This window comes from Silene latifolia, chromosome X (genome assembly GCF_048544455.1).
Source record: "Silene latifolia isolate original U9 population chromosome X, ASM4854445v1, whole genome shotgun sequence".
Classification (NCBI taxonomy): domain Eukaryota; kingdom Viridiplantae; phylum Streptophyta; class Magnoliopsida; order Caryophyllales; family Caryophyllaceae; genus Silene; species Silene latifolia.
In genome coordinates this window covers 221,675,716-221,698,576 of record NC_133537.1, presented here as the reverse complement: position 1 = coordinate 221,698,576, position 22,861 = coordinate 221,675,716, and the positions used below count along the sequence as shown (strand labels likewise).

General features: G+C 33.9%; 2 protein-coding genes and 2 long non-coding RNA genes across 7 annotated transcripts; 3 read left to right on the top strand and 1 right to left on the bottom strand.

Annotated features, from left to right (window-relative positions):
- Positions 1 to 1,227: 1,227 nt before the first annotated feature.
- LOC141621716 (uncharacterized) lies at positions 1,228 to 2,439 on the bottom strand. Its single transcript, XR_012532608.1, has 2 exons — positions 2,037 to 2,439; positions 1,228 to 1,581 (listed from the first exon to the last, which is right to left on the bottom strand). It is a non-coding gene; the product is annotated as an uncharacterized LOC141621716 (long non-coding RNA).
- A 186-nt stretch (positions 2,440 to 2,625) lies between these two features.
- On the top strand, positions 2,626 to 4,981 carry LOC141623814 (uncharacterized). Of its 4 annotated transcripts, none has more exons than XR_012533658.1 (4): positions 2,626 to 2,960; positions 3,804 to 3,997; positions 4,201 to 4,554; positions 4,787 to 4,981. It is a non-coding gene; the product is annotated as an uncharacterized LOC141623814 (long non-coding RNA). The 4 variants fall into 4 exon arrangements; XR_012533657.1 differs by having other exon boundaries at positions 3,789 to 3,997; XR_012533655.1 differs by lacking the exon at positions 3,804 to 3,997.
- Positions 4,982 to 6,684: 1,703 nt separating this feature from the next.
- LOC141623813 (small ribosomal subunit protein uS2-like) lies at positions 6,685 to 8,176 on the top strand. The gene is made up of 2 exons (XM_074439964.1): positions 6,685 to 6,956; positions 7,056 to 8,176. Exons 1-2 carry the CDS (start codon positions 6,822 to 6,824, stop codon positions 7,449 to 7,451), a joined length of 531 nt encoding a protein of 176 aa, XP_074296065.1. The 5' UTR covers positions 6,685 to 6,821; the 3' UTR covers positions 7,452 to 8,176.
- A 9,704-nt stretch (positions 8,177 to 17,880) lies between these two features.
- LOC141619378 (protein FAR1-RELATED SEQUENCE 5-like) lies at positions 17,881 to 22,016 on the top strand. Its single transcript, XM_074436396.1, has 4 exons — positions 17,881 to 18,001; positions 18,306 to 19,246; positions 20,136 to 21,110; positions 21,990 to 22,016. The coding sequence occupies exons 1-4, from the start codon at positions 17,881 to 17,883 to the stop codon at positions 22,014 to 22,016; spliced, it is 2,064 nt and encodes a 687-aa protein (XP_074292497.1).
- Positions 22,017 to 22,861: the final 845 nt, after the last annotated feature.

Below are 22,861 nucleotides of genomic sequence, written 5' to 3'. Positions count from 1 at the left end.
TAATATATATATATATATATATATATATATATATATATATATATATATATATATATATAGGCAAGTTCAAATGAGTCCACCTAAAAAAATAAGTCCCTAAGTCCTAATTTAAACCATTAAATCTAACAAAATGAATGGTTGAGATTGAAAAGATAAAAACACTCAACAACTAAGTAATTAATGCTACATTAATTCTTTTCTATCATCAATTCAATTTCCCAATCCACCTAATAAATTACTCTCTTTCTCATCACCTCATTTATTCAATTAATTTGCTTCCATTTCAAAAATCTGAATTTTTTATTATTTCGAAATTAATTCCGCGTAAAACAAAAGCGGTTTCATAAAAGGCTCCGTAAATCTTCATTCGGACTCCGATTTAGTTGAAACAAAATCCTAAATTTATTATTTTTTCGAGCCCGTCGCAATGGTAATATTTTCGTATACAATTGAATTTCCAAAATTTTCCAAAATTTTGAGTACTACTAATTACTTTAAGTTACACCCCATTTGCTTGAAATTGTACCCTATTTGGTTGAAGGTACGTCATATCCACTTAAAATTACACCATATATACTTGAAAATAATTAATTAATTTACTTATATATTTGAAATTTCATAGTAATAAGTGAAATTTCTTGAAATTACACCATATCTTAATTAAAGTTGCATTATATCCACTTAAAGTTACACAATTATTGATTTGCAAAGTATCAATTTCAATTACACCATATTTATTTGAAGTTATACAAGTATCGATTTGAAGTTATACTATATCCACTTAAAGTAACACACTTTAAACATTGAAGTTGCACACTTACAATTGAAATTACACTTTGTACATTTAAAGTTACACTCTTTAAACATTAAAGTTACCTTAAACTAATTTAAAGTTAGATTCTTTAAACATTAAAATTACACAATACAAATTTAAAATTACACTCTTTAAACATTATAATTACACATTTTAGTCATTAAAGTTACAAAATACTAATTTAAAGTTACACTCTTTAAACATTAAAGTTACACAATACTGATTTAAAGTTACACACTTTAAACATTAAAGGTACACAATACTGATTTAAAGTTACACAATACTGATTTAAAGTTACACACTTTAAACATTAAAGTTACATGATACTGATTTAAAGTTAAGCTCTTTAAACATTAAAGTTACACAATACTAATTTAAAGTTACACTCTTTAAACATTAACGTTACAAAATACTTTGACTAATTTAAAGTTTCACTCTTTAAATATCAAAGTTACACAATACTAATTTAAAGTTTCACACTTTAAATATTAAAGTTACACAATATTAATTTAAAGTTCACATTTTAAACATTAAAGTTACACAATACTAATTTAAAGTTACAAATTTCTATTTGAAATACACAAATACTAATTTGTGTATACACCTCTAATTGAACTGTACCAGCCACCACCATCACCATCATCGTGCAACTGCCATCCCCACCATCATAACTAGCGAACTCGACTTTTGCCAACGAGGATATCTTTCAACTCGAAATTTTTCGATCAAGTCACTACCACCGCCACCAAGCTACTAACGCCCTCCAGCTGTATTGAAAGCCAAAAAAAAGAAACAAGTATTTAAAAAAATTACAAATATATAAATCCGATAGAAGTATTTAATAAATTGATCAATCACAAAGTTTTTTTAACAAACTTATAATAACAATAATAAAGTCAAAGTTTTTATAACATTGAACATTAAGAAAATAGAAAATTGAAATCTTTACAAAACGCCAAGAACAGGAACGTAAATAAATGGAAAAAGAATGAAACTTTATGAAATATAAACTTAAATGTATAGTAATGATTAGATCTAACTACAAATAGAAGAAAAGCATTGAGTTGTGTTGACCACAAAAGAGAGGAGACAAAGAGGTGTTGTAATAATATGAGAGAAAAGGGCAGAGAGCACAACATAGAAGATATGACTTTAAAATCAACGAGGTTTAATTCGACTACCATAGAAATATTAATTGCTAAATCTTGCTTCACCAACTTACCTCAAATACTAGTGGCGACGATGAGTCACTTGCATGATAGGCGACGTAACCGGTCATAACTGGGCTCGATATCAACGATGGCGTGTAAATCGCACAGGTTGGGAAACAAGTAAAGAGGAAAAAAAGGGATTGGTAGTGCAGCACGCCGGCGAGGCACATGACGGAGTTCCGGCAGTAGTAATTTCATTCGGGGAGGGAGAGTTTAAGGATGAAAGAGAGTGAGAATTTTTTTTTTTTAGGGAGAAAAAGAATGGAATATCAGAATGGTTTGAAATTGAATAGGAATGAATAGATGTTGGGAAAGTGAACAGAGATTGGGAATTGTAGAGATTTAATGGAAGTGGGTGAGTGAGTGTATTTTTCTGTTTTAATCTTGACCATTCATTAGGTAAGATCTAATGGTTTAAAATAGAACATGACTTAGGATTCTTAAGGTGGACAGTTGAACTAACCTAATTTATATATATATATATATATATATATATATATATATATATATATATATATATATATATATATATATATATATATATATATATATATATATAGGTGTCAAATGCGTCATAAAATGCAAAGATGCAGTGCGAACCGTACGAACTAATAAAAAAACACGCTACCACCACTTCTAATCTAAGTTCTAACTTACACAAACCAAACTGACATTAGTCTTTCCCATTTTCTTTCATCAACTACCACCTACCATCACCCACTACCCTCCCTCCACTTCCCCCAGACCACCACCCTCCAACGGTGACGTACTCGACAGTACTCCGACACCGATCAGGCAGACGCAACTCTGACCCCGACAGTCTTTCTTTTTAATCTTCTCCAACAACATTGCCTTTACTCCGGCGACTAATTCCATTCTCCGGCGACTCACTCCAGCATACTATCGACAAGTTTCCATTACATCTCCTTTCTCCGGTGAGTTAATTATTTCCAACTCCTAAAACTTGTGATTTTCATTATAGGTCTACTAAAAAAGAAAGGGAAATTCGAAAAAACATTGTATAAAAGGCTTAGTTTGAACATTTTGACTAGGGAAACGTCTTCCTCGGCCAAATTTGAGTCCACTAGTGATGTCGAAGGAGATCGACAACGCTGATGTGGTGTTTGTAGGTGGTTAATTACTGGGTCGGCGACTGTTATCGTCGACCGGAGACGACAAGATTGACGCCGGTAACGATGTAATTAGTGGGTCGGCGACTGGAATGTGTGGGTTGAGTTTTCGGCTAATCTACGTATGGTGAGACAATTAATTGTCTCACCATAATTTGTGTTTTGTCTCCTGAACAGTTTTATATTCTTAGGCAGAAAGGAATTGAGTATGCCCTTTTTTCAATTTCTTATTTATTGTTTAGTGATCCTTCAGTTTGGTTACGTTTGATTTAAATATTCGTCACAAAGAATAAAAAAAGGTAAACATATGATTGAGACAGGGGTTGTATTTGATTTTGCATGTTATGTTTGTAATTTTGTATGATTGTATGTTGGATGAACCTTTGTATCTTGCTTGATTAACTAATTTAGTGTCTGGTGCTTGAGTAATTGGTGTAAAGATTGCAAATTTGATTGTGGGTGGCACGAGTTTTGTCAAAATACATGTTTCTAGGCACGTGCAATTCTGCAATTTATGTTGATATGGTTTATTAGCAAGATGTTTTTAGTTTGTGTCTGCTGAAAATTAAAATTGTTCCCACTGATTAGTGGAAACACTTATAGTAATGTTTCCGTTTTCTGCTTCTCTCACAGTTGAACCACTGTCAGGTCCAACCTGAATTGCATTAGTTGATTGAAACACTTCTGTCCTGTCCCAACACGAGTACGCTCACCCCAGCCCTTTGGATAGCCCATAATTTTGAAGCAATTCTCGATCCAGTGCCCTTTTTTACCACCGTTTGTGCAGTCCCCTGTACCATGAACTCCGTCACTAGTTCTTTCAACAAAGCTCATTGGTTCAGGTCTCATACTTACCCTGACACATTCTTCTCGAATCACATTAGGATAAGACTTGTTCGGGTTGGGCAGCGATTCAGTGTTCAAAATTGTGAATCTCACATTCTCATACTTTGGGGTTTCGAGTCCCATAGCAAATCGATGAACCCTCTCATCTTCATGACGTTGAATCAACATCTTACTGATATCACCTTTACATCTATTGCAGGAGCATATGGGCAGCTAATCAAAGTCATTGAGATAGTCTCATAGTTTCTTCAGGTGGCCGTAAGAGGCAACAACACTCTCATTCGTCGTCTGTTTAAAATTGGCAAGATCAGCTTGATTTGTTATATCCTCGGTCCATTACCCACCGTGAGTTGTTTGTTGTAGGTTGTCCCACCACACCTTTTCTTCATTCACATAAGTGATTGGTTCTATCGTGTTGAAAGTACGTGAGACCACAATGAAATTCACCATATACCAAAGCTCTAGTTTTTTGGGTTCAGATGGTCATTACAAAAAACCACCCACAAATCTCGTCTTTCCCTTTGCTCTTAAAAAAGACCATCCAATAAACAAGGTAAATTATACATAATTGATTGCTGCTGCTGCTTGTTATGTTTATGTAATGTCTTTGTGTAAACATAGTGGTAAGACTTGTACTTTATCCCTTGATGTTTGTTGACAATTTCCTTTGATCATTTATCGGTTTATATCGGATTGTTCATTCATGCCTACTGTCGAGTTAGTTTTATAAAAACTTAATTAGTGAATTTTGATTGTACTAATTTTTCTCTTTATGATTTGCACAGATTAATGTATGGAACACAGAAAGAAAGCTTGCAGCGAGGCACTATTGAGTTTTTTTGTATATAATTTAGATGAATGTTAACACGTGCTATAAATTTTGTTTTGTTTTCTCAAAGATTACTCATTTTTACGTGGGTTTTGGATTGGAATATGTATCACTGTTTTTTAATGTAAGATACATTTTTTACTCTAGAAAATTGTGTAGATGTTTATAATATTGGAAGCATTGATTATGAGAGGTCATCGCAAGTGAAAATTCGTACATATTATACGATAGCGCCTATAAGATGGGAGCATTGATATTATTATATATGATGGAAAATTGTGTAGATGTTTATTATAGAGAAAGGCTAGCTTCCTTGTGATGAAGTATATATCTAGCAACTTAAAATAACGTATCTAGCTATCTAAAGGTACGTATTTAGCAATTTGAAGGAATGTATCTAACTAGTTAGAGGTATATATCTAGCAACTTAAAGAAGTGTATCTAGTTAGGTAGAAGTATGTATCTAGCAACTTAAACGAGTGTTCTAGCTACCTTAAGGTACATATCTAGCAGCTTGAAGAAATGTATCTAACTAGTTAGAGGTACATATCAACGACTTAAAGAAGTGTATCTAATTAGGTAGAAATATGTATCTAGCAACTTAAAAGAGTGTATCTAGCTACCTAAAGATACGTATCTAGCAATTTGAAAGAATGTATCTAACTAGTTAGAGGTACGTATTTAGCAACTTAAAGAAGTGTATCTAGTTAGGTAAAAGTATGTATCTAGCAACTTAAACGACACGTCATTAATATAAGATGGTAGTTTGTATCTATTAACTAGCAAATGATATGTGCTTATACAATGCTAATGATTTGTATCTATTAATTTAAGGAGTGTAACTAAGTAGCTAAAAGTTTGTATTTAATAATGTAATGAGTGTATCTAGATAACTAAAGGTATGTATCTAATTATTTAAAGGAGTGTATCTAGCAACTTAAAGACATGTATCTAGTAACTTATAAGAGTGTATCTAGTTAACTAAAGATACGTATCTAGTAATTTAAAAGAGTGTATCTAGCAAGTTAAAGGTATGTATCTAGTTAACTAAAGATACCTACCTTAGACCTCATAAGAATAGTAGGCAAGCAAGGAAAGGATTGAACAAGTATAGGTTTGTAAGCTATTTAAATGGAAAGATTATCTAGCTAAAGAATGTATTTAGCAATATAAAGAAGTGTATGTAGTAATTTAAAGAGTGTATATAGCAAAATAAAAGTAGTAATATAAAGAAGTGTATGTAGTAATTTAAAGAGTGTATATAGCAAAATAAAAGTATGTATTTAGCTATTTAAAGGAGTGTATCTGCCTAACTATGAGTATGTATCTAGTACCTTATAGAAGTGTATCTAGTTAGCTAAGGGTATGTATCTAATAACTTACAGAAGTGTATCTAGCAAGGTATGAGCGTTTTGTTTACTCCTAATAACTTAATTTGGGTTACGATAAACTGTGATTTGTGTTGTTTCTAAGTTCTAAATTACTTAATTTGGGGTACGATAATATGTGATTGTATGGAGTTAGATAATTACGTGTTGAAATGGTTTGTGATAGGGATTCACATCATCAACCTAGCAAAGACATGGGAGAAGCTCCAAATGGCTGCTAGAGTTATCGTTGCAATTGAGAACCCACAAGATATCATTGTTCAATCTGCTAGACCATATGGTCAAAGGGCTGTTCTCAAGTTTGCTCAAGACATCGGTGCTCATGCCATTGCTTTCTTAGGTCGTCACACTTCGGTACTTTCACTAACCACTTCAAACTTCTTTCAAATGAGCCCCGTCTTCCGATCCTCACCGACCCAGGGATCGACCACCAGGTATGCTTTGGTTACCGAACCGAACATTCGTGAATGCTTTTTTTTTTTTGATTTGGACATGTTTCTTGAATTTTACTAATTTATCTGATTGATTGTCTTTGTTCAGCCTATTAAGGAGGCTGCCTTGGGAAACATCCCCACCATTGCTTTCTGTGATACTGATTCGCCAATGGGTTACGTAGACATTGGTATCCCTGCCAACAACAAGGGCAAGCACAGCATTGGTTGTTTGTTCTGGCTTCTTGCTCGTATGGTGTTGCAGATGAGGGGTACCCTTCGACAAGGACAGAAGTGGGATGTTATGGTAATTATCTGTCGATACATTTCCTTCTTTTCAATTGATGTCGATATCTGTTCTTAGCAATGATGCGATATTTATGTTGTAACATGGTTGTGTGTGCAGGTTGATTTATTCTTCTACAGAGAGCCAGAAGAAGCAAAGGAGCCAGAAGACGAGGAAGTTGCACAGGGGGCTGATTATGGTATGCCAGACTATGCAGCTGGTGCATTGGGTGCTGCTCCTGGTGATTGGGGGGGAGCATCGGACGCCAATTGGGCTGATACACACACCCCTGTCCCTGCTGATTGTTGTAGTACTGTGAGACAAACAAATACAACTGCAGATTCATTAACAGCTAAGCACACCACTCTTGAACCAATTTCAACCATAATTGCTGAGTATATCCCACCATTCTACTTGGAAATACATTCAGACCTCCTTAGTCTTTCTTTACCAGGGATTAACAAATGGATTCATACCTCCCCATTAAATAAAGTAAACACATACACATCAACCTAAATAAATCCCCAACTGTTCGTTGTCCAACATATTCAACTTACGCAGCTCTCAGCATCCCATACATGAGATTCAGAAATCAGAGCCACACATTAATGTAATGTCCTCCTTAAAACAAAGCGCTCACACATTTAGGGCCTTTAAGCATCCAAAAATATGGTAATATTAGCCCAGATACACATGGTATTGCTAACGGATACACAAATCGGTTTGTGTATCCGGTAGTAATACCATGTGTATCCGGACGGGTAATTTGTGTATCCACCAAGCCCATCACCACGCCACAACCCATCAAACCACCTGCCCTTCATTACACGACCACGACCACTCACCCACCCACCACCAGATCCACCCTTCGACAAACTCGACCACCATATACCTTTCAACACATTCCCGTCACCACTCCCAACCACCCACAAACAACATATCACTGCAGTCGATTTCCCTTCGCCACAACCAGTGGACTCATACTTTGCCGACCAAAGACATTACCTGACTTAGAACTAGCGACTAGGTTGTTAAAACAATTATCTTACCGAAATTCAATCGCATTTTTTTATGCTGACTTAAAATTTTCAAAAAAATAATTGGAAGATCTACTTAAAATGAGATTGAACTTCAAAAAATTAATTACATTTGTCCCATAATCAGAAACTTTCGCAACAGAAATCGCATTTTTCGCCGGAGATGATATGACATGTCGGTCGCCAGAATTTTGTCGGAGGTGGCAGCAGGTGATAAGGATTGATGGGAACTTGGAAAGTAACGAGGCGAATAAGGCGGAGAAGAGAAAGAAAATGAAAATGAAACGGCCGGCGACGGTTGAGTTATGGTGGTGCACCGGTGATTTTTATGGCGGAGGTCCGACGACAATGGTGGCCGGTGGTGACGATGAGTGGTGGTCGATAAGGGTGAGGGAGGTTGGGTGTGGTGGATAAGGCATAATTCGTGAAGATGAGGAACAACGAAGTCAGAGATTTTTCTTTTTTTACTATTAAATGAGGTGGTATTATATTAGTTCGTACAGTTCGCACCGAACTTTAGGTTCGCACGAGATCCTATTTCTATATATATATATATATATATATATATATATATATATATATATATATATATATATATATATATATATATATATATAGTGTAAAGATCAAGAGAGTCCACCTCTTACATTTGAGTCCATAAGTTCCCTTTAGAGTCATTGGATGAGGAAGATGGAGGGTTGAGATTGAAAGCAAAAAGGAGGGATTAAAGCTCATTAAACCCACTCTCTCACTACCTATACTAATTAATCACTAACTCTTCCTAATTAACTACTAATTTAATATATATACTTTTCCAAACACCACTTATCTCTCATATCTCATAATTTCACTCATTTTTTATCTCTCAAAAACCTCTCCTCTCTAAAAAACCAAACAAATTCAAAAACAAAAAAATCAAAAAATTTTCCCCCATTTTCTCTCCAACCCAACCCACCGGTACCACCACCTCCCCACCCCGCTGCCACTGTTACCCTTCCCACCGCCAATAACCCACCACCACCACCGCATACCCACACCCACCACCACCACCATCCACGGCCCAACTCCGCCGCCCAACAACACCACCTCCTTTCTTCCCGGCCCACGCTCACCAAAGACCACAACCACCGACAGCCACCACGCCCAACTCTCCTCGCCACCACAACCGACACCACCTCCTGTCACCCCCACACTCACCGAGCACCTCGACAGCCCCACAACCACCCCTATCAGCCGTCCACCACAACTCCACCACAAAACCGCCACCCTAGATCTGCCGCCCTCACACCTACCCTCATGCCGCCACCTCCCTCCTCCGTCCTGCCTTCTCGCTCCTCTACCTTGTTCTTCTTCTTCTTCTTTTTTTCTTTTTTTTGTTTGTACCAATTGCTCATATGTCAGATGGTCTATCAAGAGATCAAGTGTTGCTTTAGTCCATCTAAACGTACCTATGTCTTTAAAAGAAAAGAGTACGTATTGGACTTTCTTAAATGATTGAAGTAGCAAACTAGCAACTGACTGAGCACAGTCAAAAATATTGTAGATCTGGTTTTTTTGTTTCTTTTTGTTTCTTTTTTTTTTTACTTCCTCTTCAACAATCACGTTTCCCTGATATCTTTGTTTTGTTTTTTTTTTATTTATTTGTTTCCAGATTTCTCTTGCTTTATTTTTTGTGTTTTTTTGCTGTCCATTTTTATTTGTTGTGATGGTGGAGATTTGATTTTTTTTTTTTAAAAAAAAACAAATAAAAAAGTTAGATCTAGTTATAAAAAGTTAAACCTAGATCTATCTTTAAAGTTACACTTTTATCCATTAAAATTACACTTTTATCCATTAAAATTACACTTTTTCTATTAAAATTACACTTTTTTCTGTTAAAGTTACATTTTTCTCTATTATTAAAGTTACCATTTTTTCTATTAAAATTACACTTTTTTCTGTTAGAATTACACTTTTTTCTGTTAAAATTACACTTTTCAGTTTTCTCCATTAAAATTACATTTTTTTCTGTTAAAATTATACTTTTTTCTGCTAGAATAACACTTTTTTCGGCTAAAATTACACTTTTTGTTAGAATTACACTTTTTTCTGTTAGAATTACATTTTTTTCTGTTAAAATTACACTTTTATTCATTAAAATTACACTTTTTTCTATTAAAATTATACTTTTTTCTGCTAGAATAACACTTTTTCGGCTAAAATTACACTTTTTGTTGTTAGAATTACATTTTTTTCTGTTAGAATTACACTTTTTTCTGTTAAAATTACACTTTTCTTCATTAAAATTACACTTTTTTCTGTTAAAATTATACTTTTTCCATTACACTTTTTTCTGTTAAAATTATACTTTTTCCTGCTAGAATAACACTTTTTCTGCAAAAATTACACTTTTTGTTGTTGTTAGAATTACACTTTTTTCTGTTAAAATTACACTTTTCTCCGCTAAAATTACACTTTTTTCTGTTAAAATTATACTTTTTTCTGCTAGAATAACACTTTTTTCGGCTAAAATTACACTTTTTGTGCTAGAATTACACTTACTACTATTGGACTAATGTTACACTATTCATGGACTTGGTCATATTCTCATATTCTCATTGGACTAATGTTACACTCTCAATGGACTAAAATTACATTCTCAGTGGACTGAAATTATACTTTTCTGGACTAAAATTACACTTTTCTGGATTAAAATAACACTCTCATTGGACTGAAATTACATTTATCTGGACTAAAAAAATACTTTCCTGGACTAAAATAACACTCTCATTGGACTGAAATTATATTCTCCTTGACTAAAAATAACAATCTCATTGGACTGAAATTACACTTATCTGGACTAAAATAACACTTTTTGTCATTAAAATAACACTCGTAAAATGCTAAATTACAATAACTTGTGATAAAATTACAAAAATTCAAAATATTATTCGTTAAAATCACTCGGAAAAGATTGAAGTTAAACTTGTAAAACGCTAAATTCTCGAAAATATTCCTTAAAATTACACTTTTTGCTGTTAGAATTACACTCGTAAAATCCTAAAATGTCGAAAACTTGTCTCGAAAAAAAAAAACGTAAAAGTCGAAAACTTGTCTCGAAAAAAAAAAACGAAAAAAAACGAAACAGGAAAAATGTTAACAAAATTTTCATAAACTTTGAAGTATAAGACAAAATATGGTGTTAATTGTGTATGATAATGAATTAGTGAATGTATTATTAAAACTAGAGAGAGAAGTGAATTAATTAGTGTTAAGTGTGTTTTTTGCTTTCAATCTCAACCTTCCACTATGCATGATCCAAGGGTTGTGGGAGGGACTTATGGACTCAAAAAATATAAGGGACTTAGGAGAACTTTGTTATATATATATATATATATATATATATATAGGAAGGATCAACTAAGGTCCATTATATATTTGAGTCCATAAGGTCTTTTGTGAGCCATTGGATGGAGGGAGATGGAGGGATGAGATGAACCCACCAAAAGTCATTATACAAGCAAATTAACACACTTTACTAATCCACCCTAATTAACCACTAATTTACTATATATTTGTTTTCTACCCACCTATTTCTCTCTCATCTCACACATTTCACTCTTCTCTTCTCTCAAAAAAAAAAACCCAAAAAATCCAAAAAAATAAAAAACCCAAAAAATCCAAATAAATAAAAAAAACCCAAAAAATCCAAATAAATAAAAAAACCCAAAAAATCCAAATAAATCAAAAAATCCAAATAAATCAAAAAACCAAATAAATCATTCATTTCTCTCTTCCTCATTCACCACCACCCACCACTATCCCAACCGACACCACCCACCGCCCACATCCACCGCCACCTCCACCACCGCCGTAATTATATAAACTCGTTTTTTTTTTTTTTTTCCAGATTTTGCGTCTCGGTTTATTTCGTCATTTTTTTTTTTTTTTTTTTTTTTTTTCGATTTCGTGTTTTAAATCTCGTTTTTTTTTTTTGTGAGATACTTTTTTTCATCTAAGACAATAATGGACTAAAGTTATACAAAAATGAACCAAAGTTATACAAAAATAGACCAAAGTTATACAAAAAAAGACTAAAGTTATACAAAAATTGGACTAAAGTTATACAAAAAATTGGACTAAAGTTATACAAAAAATGAACCAAAGTTATACAAAAATGAACCAAAGTTATACAAAAATGAACCAAAGTTATACAAAAATGGATCAGAGTTATACAAAAAAGCACCAGAGTTATACAAAAATGCACCAAAGTTATACAAAAATGGACTAAAGTTATACAAAAATGAACCAAAGTTATACAAAAATGAACCAAAGTTATACAAAAATGAACCAAAGTTATACAAAAATAGACCAAAGTTATACAAAAAAAGACTAAAGTTATACAAAAAAATGCACCAAAGTTATACAAAAAATGGACTAAAGTTATACAAAAATGAACCAAAGTTATACAAAAATGAACCAAAGTTATACAAAAATGGACTAAAGTTATACAAAAATGGACTAACTTTTGTATAACTCTGGTGCATTTTTGTATAACTCTGGTCCATTTTTGTATAACTTTGGTTCATTTTTGTATAACTTTGGTTCATTTTTTGTATAACTTTAGTCCAATTTTTGTATAACTCTGGTGCATTTTTGTATAACTCTGGTCCATTTTTGTATAACTTTGGTTCATTTTTGTATAACTTTAGTCCAATTTTTTGTATAACTTTAGTCCATTGTTGTATGACTTTAGTCCAATTTTTGTATAACTTTGGTGCATTTTTGTATAACTCTGATGTTTTTTGAATAACTTTGGTTCATTTTTGTATAACTTTGGTTCATTTTTGTATAACTTTAGTCCAATTTTTGTATAGCTCTGGTCGTTTTTTGAATAACTTTGGTTCATTTTTGTATAACTCTGGTACATTGTTGTATAACTCTGGTTCATTTTTGTATAACTTTAGTCCAATTTTTTGTATAACTTTAGTCCAATTTTTTGTATAACTTTAGTCCAATTTTTGTATAACTTTAGTCTTTTTTTGTATAACTTTGGTCATAAAATGTATAACTTTGGTCATAAAATGTATAACTTTAGTCGTAAATAGTAAAAAAATCAAACAATAAATATGAAAAATATGAAAAAAAAAAAATTAATAACAAAAACCAAAAAAACTCATAATAACAAAAACAAAAAACCAAATAACAATAATAAAACCAAAAAACCAACAACCCAACCAAACCCGAAATGTAAAATAAACCAAATAACAATAAAAAAAAAACCAAATTTAAATATCGTGTGTATAACTCTAATGTTTTAAGTGTATAACTTTAGCCATAAATAGTATAACTTTAATGTTTTAAGTGTATAACCAACAAAGAAATTAATAACCAACAAAAATTAAAAACCAAATAACAATTACAAAATAAAGTAAATATGACAAAAACACAAAAAAACCAATAGATCTAAAAAAACACCACCACACAAAATTAATACCAAATCTCAAATAATAATAAAAATAACTAAACTAAAAAAAATAACAAATCTGAAATTTCAAATTGGGGATTATGAAGAACAACGACAAAACAAATAAATCAAAAAATACAAAACTCGGACAACGACAAAACACAAAAATAAAATCGGACAAATAAATCAAGAACAACGACAACTACAAAACAAGTAAATCGGAAAAAAAATGAAGAACAACGAACCGCAAAAAATACAAAACAAAGACAAAACAAAACAAAGACCCCTCAATGCAATAATTTTATTTAAAAAAATTAGATCTGAAATATAAGAGGAGAACGATGGTGGTGGTAGGGGCGTCGGTGTTGGTGGGGTGGTGTTGTGGTCGTTCTTTGTCGGTGGGGAAGGGTGATGGGTTCTTTGTCTGCGGTTGGCGGCGGGAAGGACGGAGTAACGTGAGTGGTGGGTGAGGTCGTGAGTGTCGGTTGGCGGCAGCAGGAAGGACGGAGGATGGAGGAGGGTTGTGGTGTCGGTGCAGGCGGAATGGTGAAGAAGGGTGTTGTTGGGTGAGGTTGTCGGGGAATGTGATAGGCAGTGGGCAGGGGTTGTCGGGGTAGTGAAGTGAGGGAGGGAGGGACGGTGAAGGGTAGGGGTTGTCGGAGTAGGGTAGTGGAGTGAGGGAGGCGGAATGGTGAAGAAGAGTATTGTTTTTTTTTTTTTTGGTTTTTTTTTTTTGTTGATTTGGTTTTTTTTTTTTGAGAGAATGAGAGAAAGATGAGAGAGAATGAGTGTATGAGAGAAGTGTGAATGAATGAATAATGAGGAAGTGAGTTGGGAGATTAGAATGGTGGAAGAGTTGTACACAATTAGGTAGAGTTATACACAATTAGGGAAGAAGATTAGGGAGGGACAATTGTAGCCCTCCATTGAGATGTAATCTCATCCCTCCATCCCTTCCATCCAAAGGCCCTTATAAGGACTTAGGGACTCAATGGATGTAAGGACCTTAGAAGAACCTCTCTCTCTCTCTCTCTCTCTCTCTCTCTCTCTCTATATATATATATATATATATATATATATATATATATATATATATATATATATATATATATATATATAAAAATACATAAATTAAAAAAATACATTAATAAAAATGCAATTCTAATATTTTCATAGAAAGTTTTATTCTCTTCTATGATATCCGTCCTCTCCTCCTTGGCTATTTGGAGGTTCCGTTCAGCAGTTGTTATATCGTCATATAGCCGCAATCGTCGCTTCCTCTCAAAGCCATCTTTTTGGCGTCCTTCAGTATGGATCGAGCATCCGCAAGGTAGCTCCGAAACTTTCCTCAATGTGGAGCAACCGGCGGATGAAACTGTTGTTGTTCTCGATCATAGTAAGAGTCTTAAGGATGATATCATTCATTTTGTTGATGGAGTTTTTAGTTTGTTTGAAAGATTAATTAGGGTTTATTTGGAGTTTGTTTTAGCAGTTAGGGTTTAGAGATATATAGTGAGATAATGGAATGTTAGTTGAGATAATGCATGTATTTATACTAAGCAATGTGTGGTTTGAGTTGTTTTTTAATTAATATATATGTTAGGAAGTTGTGTCATAATCATCATCATATCTCTCTCTGCTGCTTCAAATCTTATTACTAACCCTTCTCATTCCATGTTGTCCATTCATATGCACAGGGATGGCAGTAATAATGCATGCATCGGAATTATAACGGACCGTAATTATGCATGCATCTAATAATATTTAATTTTATTTTATTTTTATTTTTTAAAAACAAACAACGGTTATTTATAAACAACCCGTTGTCTTTAGTTATAACAACGGTTTTGTATATTACAACCCGTTGTTATAACTTTCCCCCCAAAATTGAGTCACGCTTTCCACAACAGGTTTTTATAGTTAAAACCGTTGTTAATAGTTTTAACAACGGGTTCCTTAAGAAAACCAACCGTTGTTAAAACCTTTTACAACGGACGCATTAACAACGTCCGCTTTTTTATATAAAAACGGTTTTTAACCGTTGTTATAGCCTGTATCTGTAGTAGTGCCCATTTCTCAGATCTACTTTCTTTCCTTTCTTCCTCAGATCTGCTTTCTTCCCCTTTCCAATATCTAATTCTTTCTTCTTCCCCTTTCTCACAACTAACTTCTTCCCCTCCTTTCTCACAGTTGCTTTCTTCTTGCCTTTAGCAACCTTTCTGAAATGACCAAACTCAGGTACTATCTCATCATTGATCTTAGCTTTCCCTTTTCTATCAGCTTTTTTTATGTACTCCAAGCTCAATAAACCCTGAAACTACACCACTCACACCACCAGTCTGTTGGTCACAATCTCCATTTATTTCCCTTATCACAATCCCAGGTTGAACTCACAATCCCAGGTTGAACACCAAAGTTTAAGTTCCTCTTCAAGGTTAACTTCTCCCTAGTAGTGATCACATTTACATTAACAAGGTCGGCTTTTATGATCAGTTTTGGTGAAGTTTGTGTGGTATTTTTGTGTTCTCTAGGGCTTTCTTCTTAAAGGTAAGAGAGGTTCTTAAAAGTAAGAGAGGTGAGTCAGGTGCATTAGTTGGGGTACGTATTTGTGTGGGTGCTTTGACTTGGATAGGACAAATATAGTTGTTGTGGCCTCCATACTCGGTTCTTTACCATATATAGAAGTATTTTCCACCACAACATATTTTTCAGTAGGCCTGCATTGGCACTTTTGGTCTTTGTAATACAGTAGAAGCAAAAGATTATGTTGTTAAAGGTTGGGTAATCCACACAGTCAATGTGTTGGTATTCTTACACAGAGTCTTTAACAAATTGATTAGATCAAAACAAGAAACCAATAACCCCTTTCCATTAGCATCATTAATACTCCTCATTGGTCTTCTATACCAAATTTCTGACTCATCTCTACTAGTTAACCTAAGAGTCAATTTCTTATACATCTCCACAGTAACATCATCAAGCAGAACACCACGTTGAAGATGTACAGCACCACCCACATATTCAAACTTTCCTTGATTACACTTAAATTCACCACCATGATATACACGCAAAGTAACCCTAGTAGGAGGAGTTTTTGAAGCCATTTCCTACAGTATATCAAGAACAAAGGATATATTCAAAGATGGGAAAACATAATTGAAGGCACAGATATGCAAAACCCATAAAATCAAAACCCAGAAATTCAAACTCCTAATAGTAAAACCTAGAAAATCAAAACCCATAAATATAAAACCCTAATATTAAGCCTCAGAGAAATTAGGTTGACAAAAAAACCCAGAAATTAAGTTGACAAAAAAATTAACCAAATTCAATGGCAAATAATTATAATCCCACAAATTAGGGTAAGAAACAAAAAACAATTTCAAACCAATGATTAATAATCAATTTCACAACATAACCAAAGTAACACCAATCAATCAATAAACTACAAACAAATACAAAAAAAGAGATAGAACGACAACTTACATAAATTACTAAAGTGATAGATGGTAATGGATGAACAATCTCTCAATAATTAAGATTGAAGTATGACGGAAATTTGGAAGAAATTTTAGGAGCAAATATTTGGGGGGAAAATGGGAAGAAATTAGGTTAAATTTGTGAAATAAGGGAAGTAATTGAAGAGTCACAAGCAAAACCGAGAATTATAAACACGAGAGCAAATTCATCATTTCATAAAGTTTTTCACCGGAGAATAGCATTGGGTGCAATTTATAACCTGAGCTATTAATTTGGATAATTAAAAAAAAAAAAAATTGACGATGTAAATGTAAAAAAGTGGATTAAACGTGGGTGTGATTGATAATTTACTCTTATAATCCCCCCTACTACTAAGAGAATAAAAATTCTCTTAGTTTTCCCTCCAAAAAGCATCTAGCTAAATAAGGTAATAAATAAAGTTTTCTTCCATCACATTATTATCTTTTCAATGAATATATTCTTATAAATAAACTCTAATTTTTTAAATAAATTCATAATTATGATTTTTTCATTAAAATAAAATAAAATTGATATTAAACTATAAAGTATAAGTTGCTAAATTTTTCAGTAATGCAATAATTATAACTGTAGAGAATAACTTGACGCATGCTTACTATTAGCTTCATGACAAAAAACATTCACTAAAAAAAATTCACAACTTAAATAATTTTTTTTATTAGTTTTCCACTTCATTTTTTTATCGCAAATTCTTGTTTATAACGGTTGTAAACACGACAATAGTGAAACGGACGCGGATACTGGTTATTTAAACCCAAACAACAAGTCATACGGGTTGACTTAATCATTCATATGTTAAAAAAATAAAATATCCACAAAAATAGCAACTAAATAATACACATACCTTATTTACAATATTCTCTTTTGACTTTTTATTTTTCCACGTTACGTTTAACAGCTTCACCTTCTACCTTTCTTGGCCTCCATTTTTTTTCTCTGAAAGATGACTAACAATGACAATGATGATATAATGCCTCCATTCCATAACGACGATATTGTAGATGAAGATGCTAATCCCGGTTCAATTATTTTGAAGGACGGATCAATTGTTTCTCTAAAAGAAGGTATTGCAAGATTTTGATGCGTTTATTTTGTCTGATCGTCATTTTTTTGATGCGTCTATTGTAACTAAGAACAACTAAACAAGATTATATTGGTCAACCCCTGCATTTTATCATGCTAAAACAGATTGCACTTGTACCTATAAATTAAACAATGAATTCGTAATATATATCCGTCTACTCGTCAATTGTTTATGCGTTGAATTGGTGTGCTTGTCAATTGTTTATGCGGTTGCTACAATTTATCATCCAAAATTATTCAATCGTTCATCATTTACAGTCTTTCTTTTGTCTGCAATTTTTGTAGATTTTGACGCCTCTGGTTCTCTTGTCGGATTGAAAGCTACAAAATGGGAATACTTACTCACTCTGTACAACAAACATGCCGCAGCAACTGGTTTTGGTACCAGAAAAGGCACTCGTCGTATCGAAAAGAATGTCGAGTATGAGAGATATTTTGTCTGTAACTGTCAGGGTGAGCACGGTAATGGTCGATCATTGAACTCTGATGGGACACCCTCTTCGTCAGGTACGAAGAAAGTCAACATCACAAGATCTATTTGCAAGGCTTCCATTCGGACACAACTCAACGAGAAAGGTCTTTGGGAAATATTAAACCATAACCTTGATCATAACCATAGCTTAACGCCCCCTCAATGGCAACATAACCACAGGTCAGAGAGGAAAATAACCGCTGAAGAGGGTAAGGTGATTGAAATGATGACTGGAGCCTTGGTTCGACCATCTGTCCAATATCGTGTTTTAGCTGCTATTTCTGGAGGCGAGGAGTTTGTTGGACATACAAAGAGAGACCATATCAATTACGTTAATAGGCTTAAGATGCGTGCTATTGAAGGCGGTGATGCATCAACCTTGGTCGAATTGTTGACCAAATGTCAATCTGAAGACCCAGGTTTCTTCTTCCGTTTGAAATTTGGTGCCGACGGAAGATTGTGCCATGTTTTCTGGCGGGACTCGATGATGAAGGAGGATTACTTATTGTATCATGATGTGCTTATATTTGACACCACTTACCGTACAAATAAATATAACTTGATTTGCGGTCCGCTAATTGGGATTAATAACCATTGGTCGAACATTATGTTCGGGTTTGCATTCATATCGAATGAACAAGATGAATCATTTGAGTGGTTGTTTAAAGCCTTCAATGAATCAATGGGAGAAGATGTCCGTCCTGTAACTATTTTTACTGATCAAGACCTTGCTATGACAAATGCCATCAAAGAGGTAAATAACACTTAACTGGTCACATATTCTTACGTAAATGGTTACAACTTAATATTTAGCTGTAAACAGGTGCATTTTCCCACACAAAAGTGTGACCCTCATAAGTAAGTGATAAATAGTTACATAATATTTTGAAAATGGCTACGTATAACTCAACATGTGCATATTTTGTAATCAAATATCGATACGGGACCAACTTTGTGTTATTTCTGTTGTTTGTGACCATTCTGACGACATTAGTGGCCATTTCTGGGTATGAATTAAATCCTATCTTTTGTTCTTTATTAAGATCAAAATGTGACCAATTTTAAGCTATGTGTAGTTTCGGTAGGAAAATTGATGAGACCATTCTGATTTGTGACCGTTCTGGTTTGGTTTGTGACCAATTTTTTAAAGTTTCTGACCGTGGTTTGGTAGAAAGATTAAACAATACCATTCTGGTTTGTGTCTGTTCTGGTTTGGTTTGTGACCATTTTTTTATAGTTTATGACCATTCTGATGACATTAGTGGCCAATTGTGGTTATGACTTAATTCCTTTTCTTTTGTATCTTATTAAGATCAAAATGTGACCAATTTTAAGCTATGTGTAGGTTATGAATAACTACTATAGAATTTCTTTATTTTGTTTTGTTTGTGACCATTCAGGCTAAAATATTGACCGATGTCTTCATTAGTTTAACCTGTTATAGCACGGTTACTTTATGTACTCACATGGTCACATATTCATAGTAAAATGGACACAGTGTATATTTACGTTCTATATGTAATAGTTACCCCCCGATTAACTGTTATCACTCAATTTCTAGGTTTATCCAACTTCAAGGCATAGGTTATGTCAATGGCATATCCAGCAATGTAATCTTTGTTTCACACTATGGTTCACTGAAGCATAATCGATCATTCCAGACCGTATTCAACAAATGTCTTAATGGTTGTTATAGCGAGGCGGAATTCGAAGATACATGGAGTAAAATGATATCAGATTACGGACTACAAGATAGTGATTGGTTTGATCGTCTTTATACTTTAAGGGAAAAATGGTGCACCGCATTTAATAAGGGATACTTTTCAGCAGGTATATTATCGTCGCAACGGAGTGAAAGCACCAACCGTGCTTTGGGGTTCCAAGCAACTAAGACTACTTCACTTACCGAATTCTTTCACATATTTGAGTCAACGGTCAGAAGATGGAGGTCGGAAGAGGAACGAAATGAATTTAATAATATTCGTGTCAAGCCCACATCTGTGTTTCCTATGGTGGACTTATTAGATCATGCATCCCAAGTTTATACACTGAAATTGTTCAGGGCATTTGAGAAGGAATTCGGTATCGCAATCGGTACAAGGGCCATAGAATGTACGACTGAAGATCATATTAAGTCATACCTTGTGTATCCATCGGGTACTGATGAAAATCCACACCATGTCACATTTTATTCTTCTAATTTGCTTATCGACTGCACGTGTCGTAAATTTCAGGAATGCGGAAGGCTATGCTTCCACTCCATCCGCATCTTACACCTCCGGTCTGTTTCCGAAATTCCCGATCGATACATTTTAAGGAGGTGGACTAAGTTTGCCAAGAAGGAAGTGTGGGACAGACTTCTTCCTAATGATAGGCGTAGAAGTGGCATTAATGAGGCTGTTAATTGGCGGCGTCAATCGCTTACCATGTTCAACAATCTGATAACAAAATGTCAGAGTGTACCCGAAGCGAGGTCGTTATTTGACCATGCTTACTCAAGAGCTCTAGAAGATATCCAAACTTTTTTCAACAGTAGAAGAGCGTCAGAGTGTCCAACAAATAGTGCTCCACGCACAGGTCCTACGATACTTGATCCTAAACGAGCGATTCGAAGGGGCGTAAACAAAGGAAGAAAAGCGGGATACAAAAACGAAAGTCAAACCGTCCCGCTAAAACAAATGAGGTCGAATCGCCATACACTCCCATTCCTAGGCTCTTATAAGCAAAATAAGTTTTTACTTTGCGGTAGTTGGTACTATGCATTTTTGGTTGTGCTTTATTTTTTGAACGTAGCATTTTTGTTTTAGTCACCGAATATTTATACATTGTTTTTCTAATTAATTTGTCGCAAAATTATTTCTTCTACTGCATGTTCCGATATTTGGTTACAATTTGTTTCATTATATTTTGCTGGTAATAAGCTAACAAATAGCAGATACATGGCTACAAATAGTAGATACATGGCTACATGGCTATAAAATAACTAATTCATTTAAAAAATACAAATAGTTTAAAATTGGTCACTAAGTATTAAAAAATGTTCACAAACATTTAAAAAGTACTCTTCAACAAATGTTCCTAAATCTGGTCACAAATTAATCTTAATAAGCAACATAAACATAAAAATGTAGACATCGGGCATTAGTAGCAAGATTCTAATTTCACACTAATTATCCCGCAAAATAAAAGTCACGATTTGATCTATAAAGGTTACAAATTAGTGTAAAAATTTGTTGTTGGTAACAACGTATAAATAGTATATATAGGGCTACAAATAGCAGTAATATAGCCACAAATGGAAAGGACTTTTGTAATGTGACCGATTAAGATTATAATTTGACAAATTAAATATTATAATGTGACCACAAAAGATATGTGGCCACAAAAGATTATAATGTGACCGATTAAGATTGTAATGTGGCCACAAAAGATAACTAACCACAAAATATTATAATGTGACCAGTTAAGAATATAATGTGACCAGTTATGAATAATAGGCACAATTCGACTACGGAACACAGTAAAGAGGAAAATGTGTTCAATTCACTTGAAATAAATTATCAAAATAAGATGTGTCCAATTCATAAATGTTTGCAATTTAAAGGAGAATCTCAACTAGAAAGCAACAACAGTTTCTAATCATCTACCAAATCCAAATTAAAATATCAATATTTTCCCAACTACTACACCAATTTGCTACTTATCCTTTACGCAATCATCCTCTACAACGGCCCCTTCGGCTCCATTCTTCGTTGCCAACCTTGTGCATCTTCTTACATACACGCTTTTGCTTTTGTTTGAATCTCGTAGTCGCTTTGGACAATGCACACTCTTCTTTTGTGAAGGTCCCGGGCAGTTGGTATCATTAGTACCAATTGAATCATTGATACCAATTGAATCGATCCCAAGGTCAAAGGAGGGCGCCTCAACCAACTTCATCTCCGCTATCTCATCAATCCTCTTACCCATATCTAGAAATTGTGCCAAGAAGTTTGGATCCTTCAAGGCTTGTGTAAACTCTCCTTCCATCTCCTCACGAACCTGCTCTTCATCAATCGGGGTGACATTAGCTTGCTTTTCCACTTCTTTCGTTCTATTCTCATGTAACCTTGACACAAGTTCCAAATCCCGTTTTGTCATCATCCAACTCACCAAACGGGGCTATAAAAGAGAATAACATGAACAAACAATTACTATACTTCATAAAAAAGAATTAGTATGCTAAAAACGACTAAGTTCAATTAAAGAGGTTACAAAATATGTTTGTCAAAAAATAAATGGCCACTGTAAAATTTAAAGAGGTTACAAAATATGTTTGTCAAATTTCAATTACAATGGTCACAAACTATACAACAATGGTCACAAACGA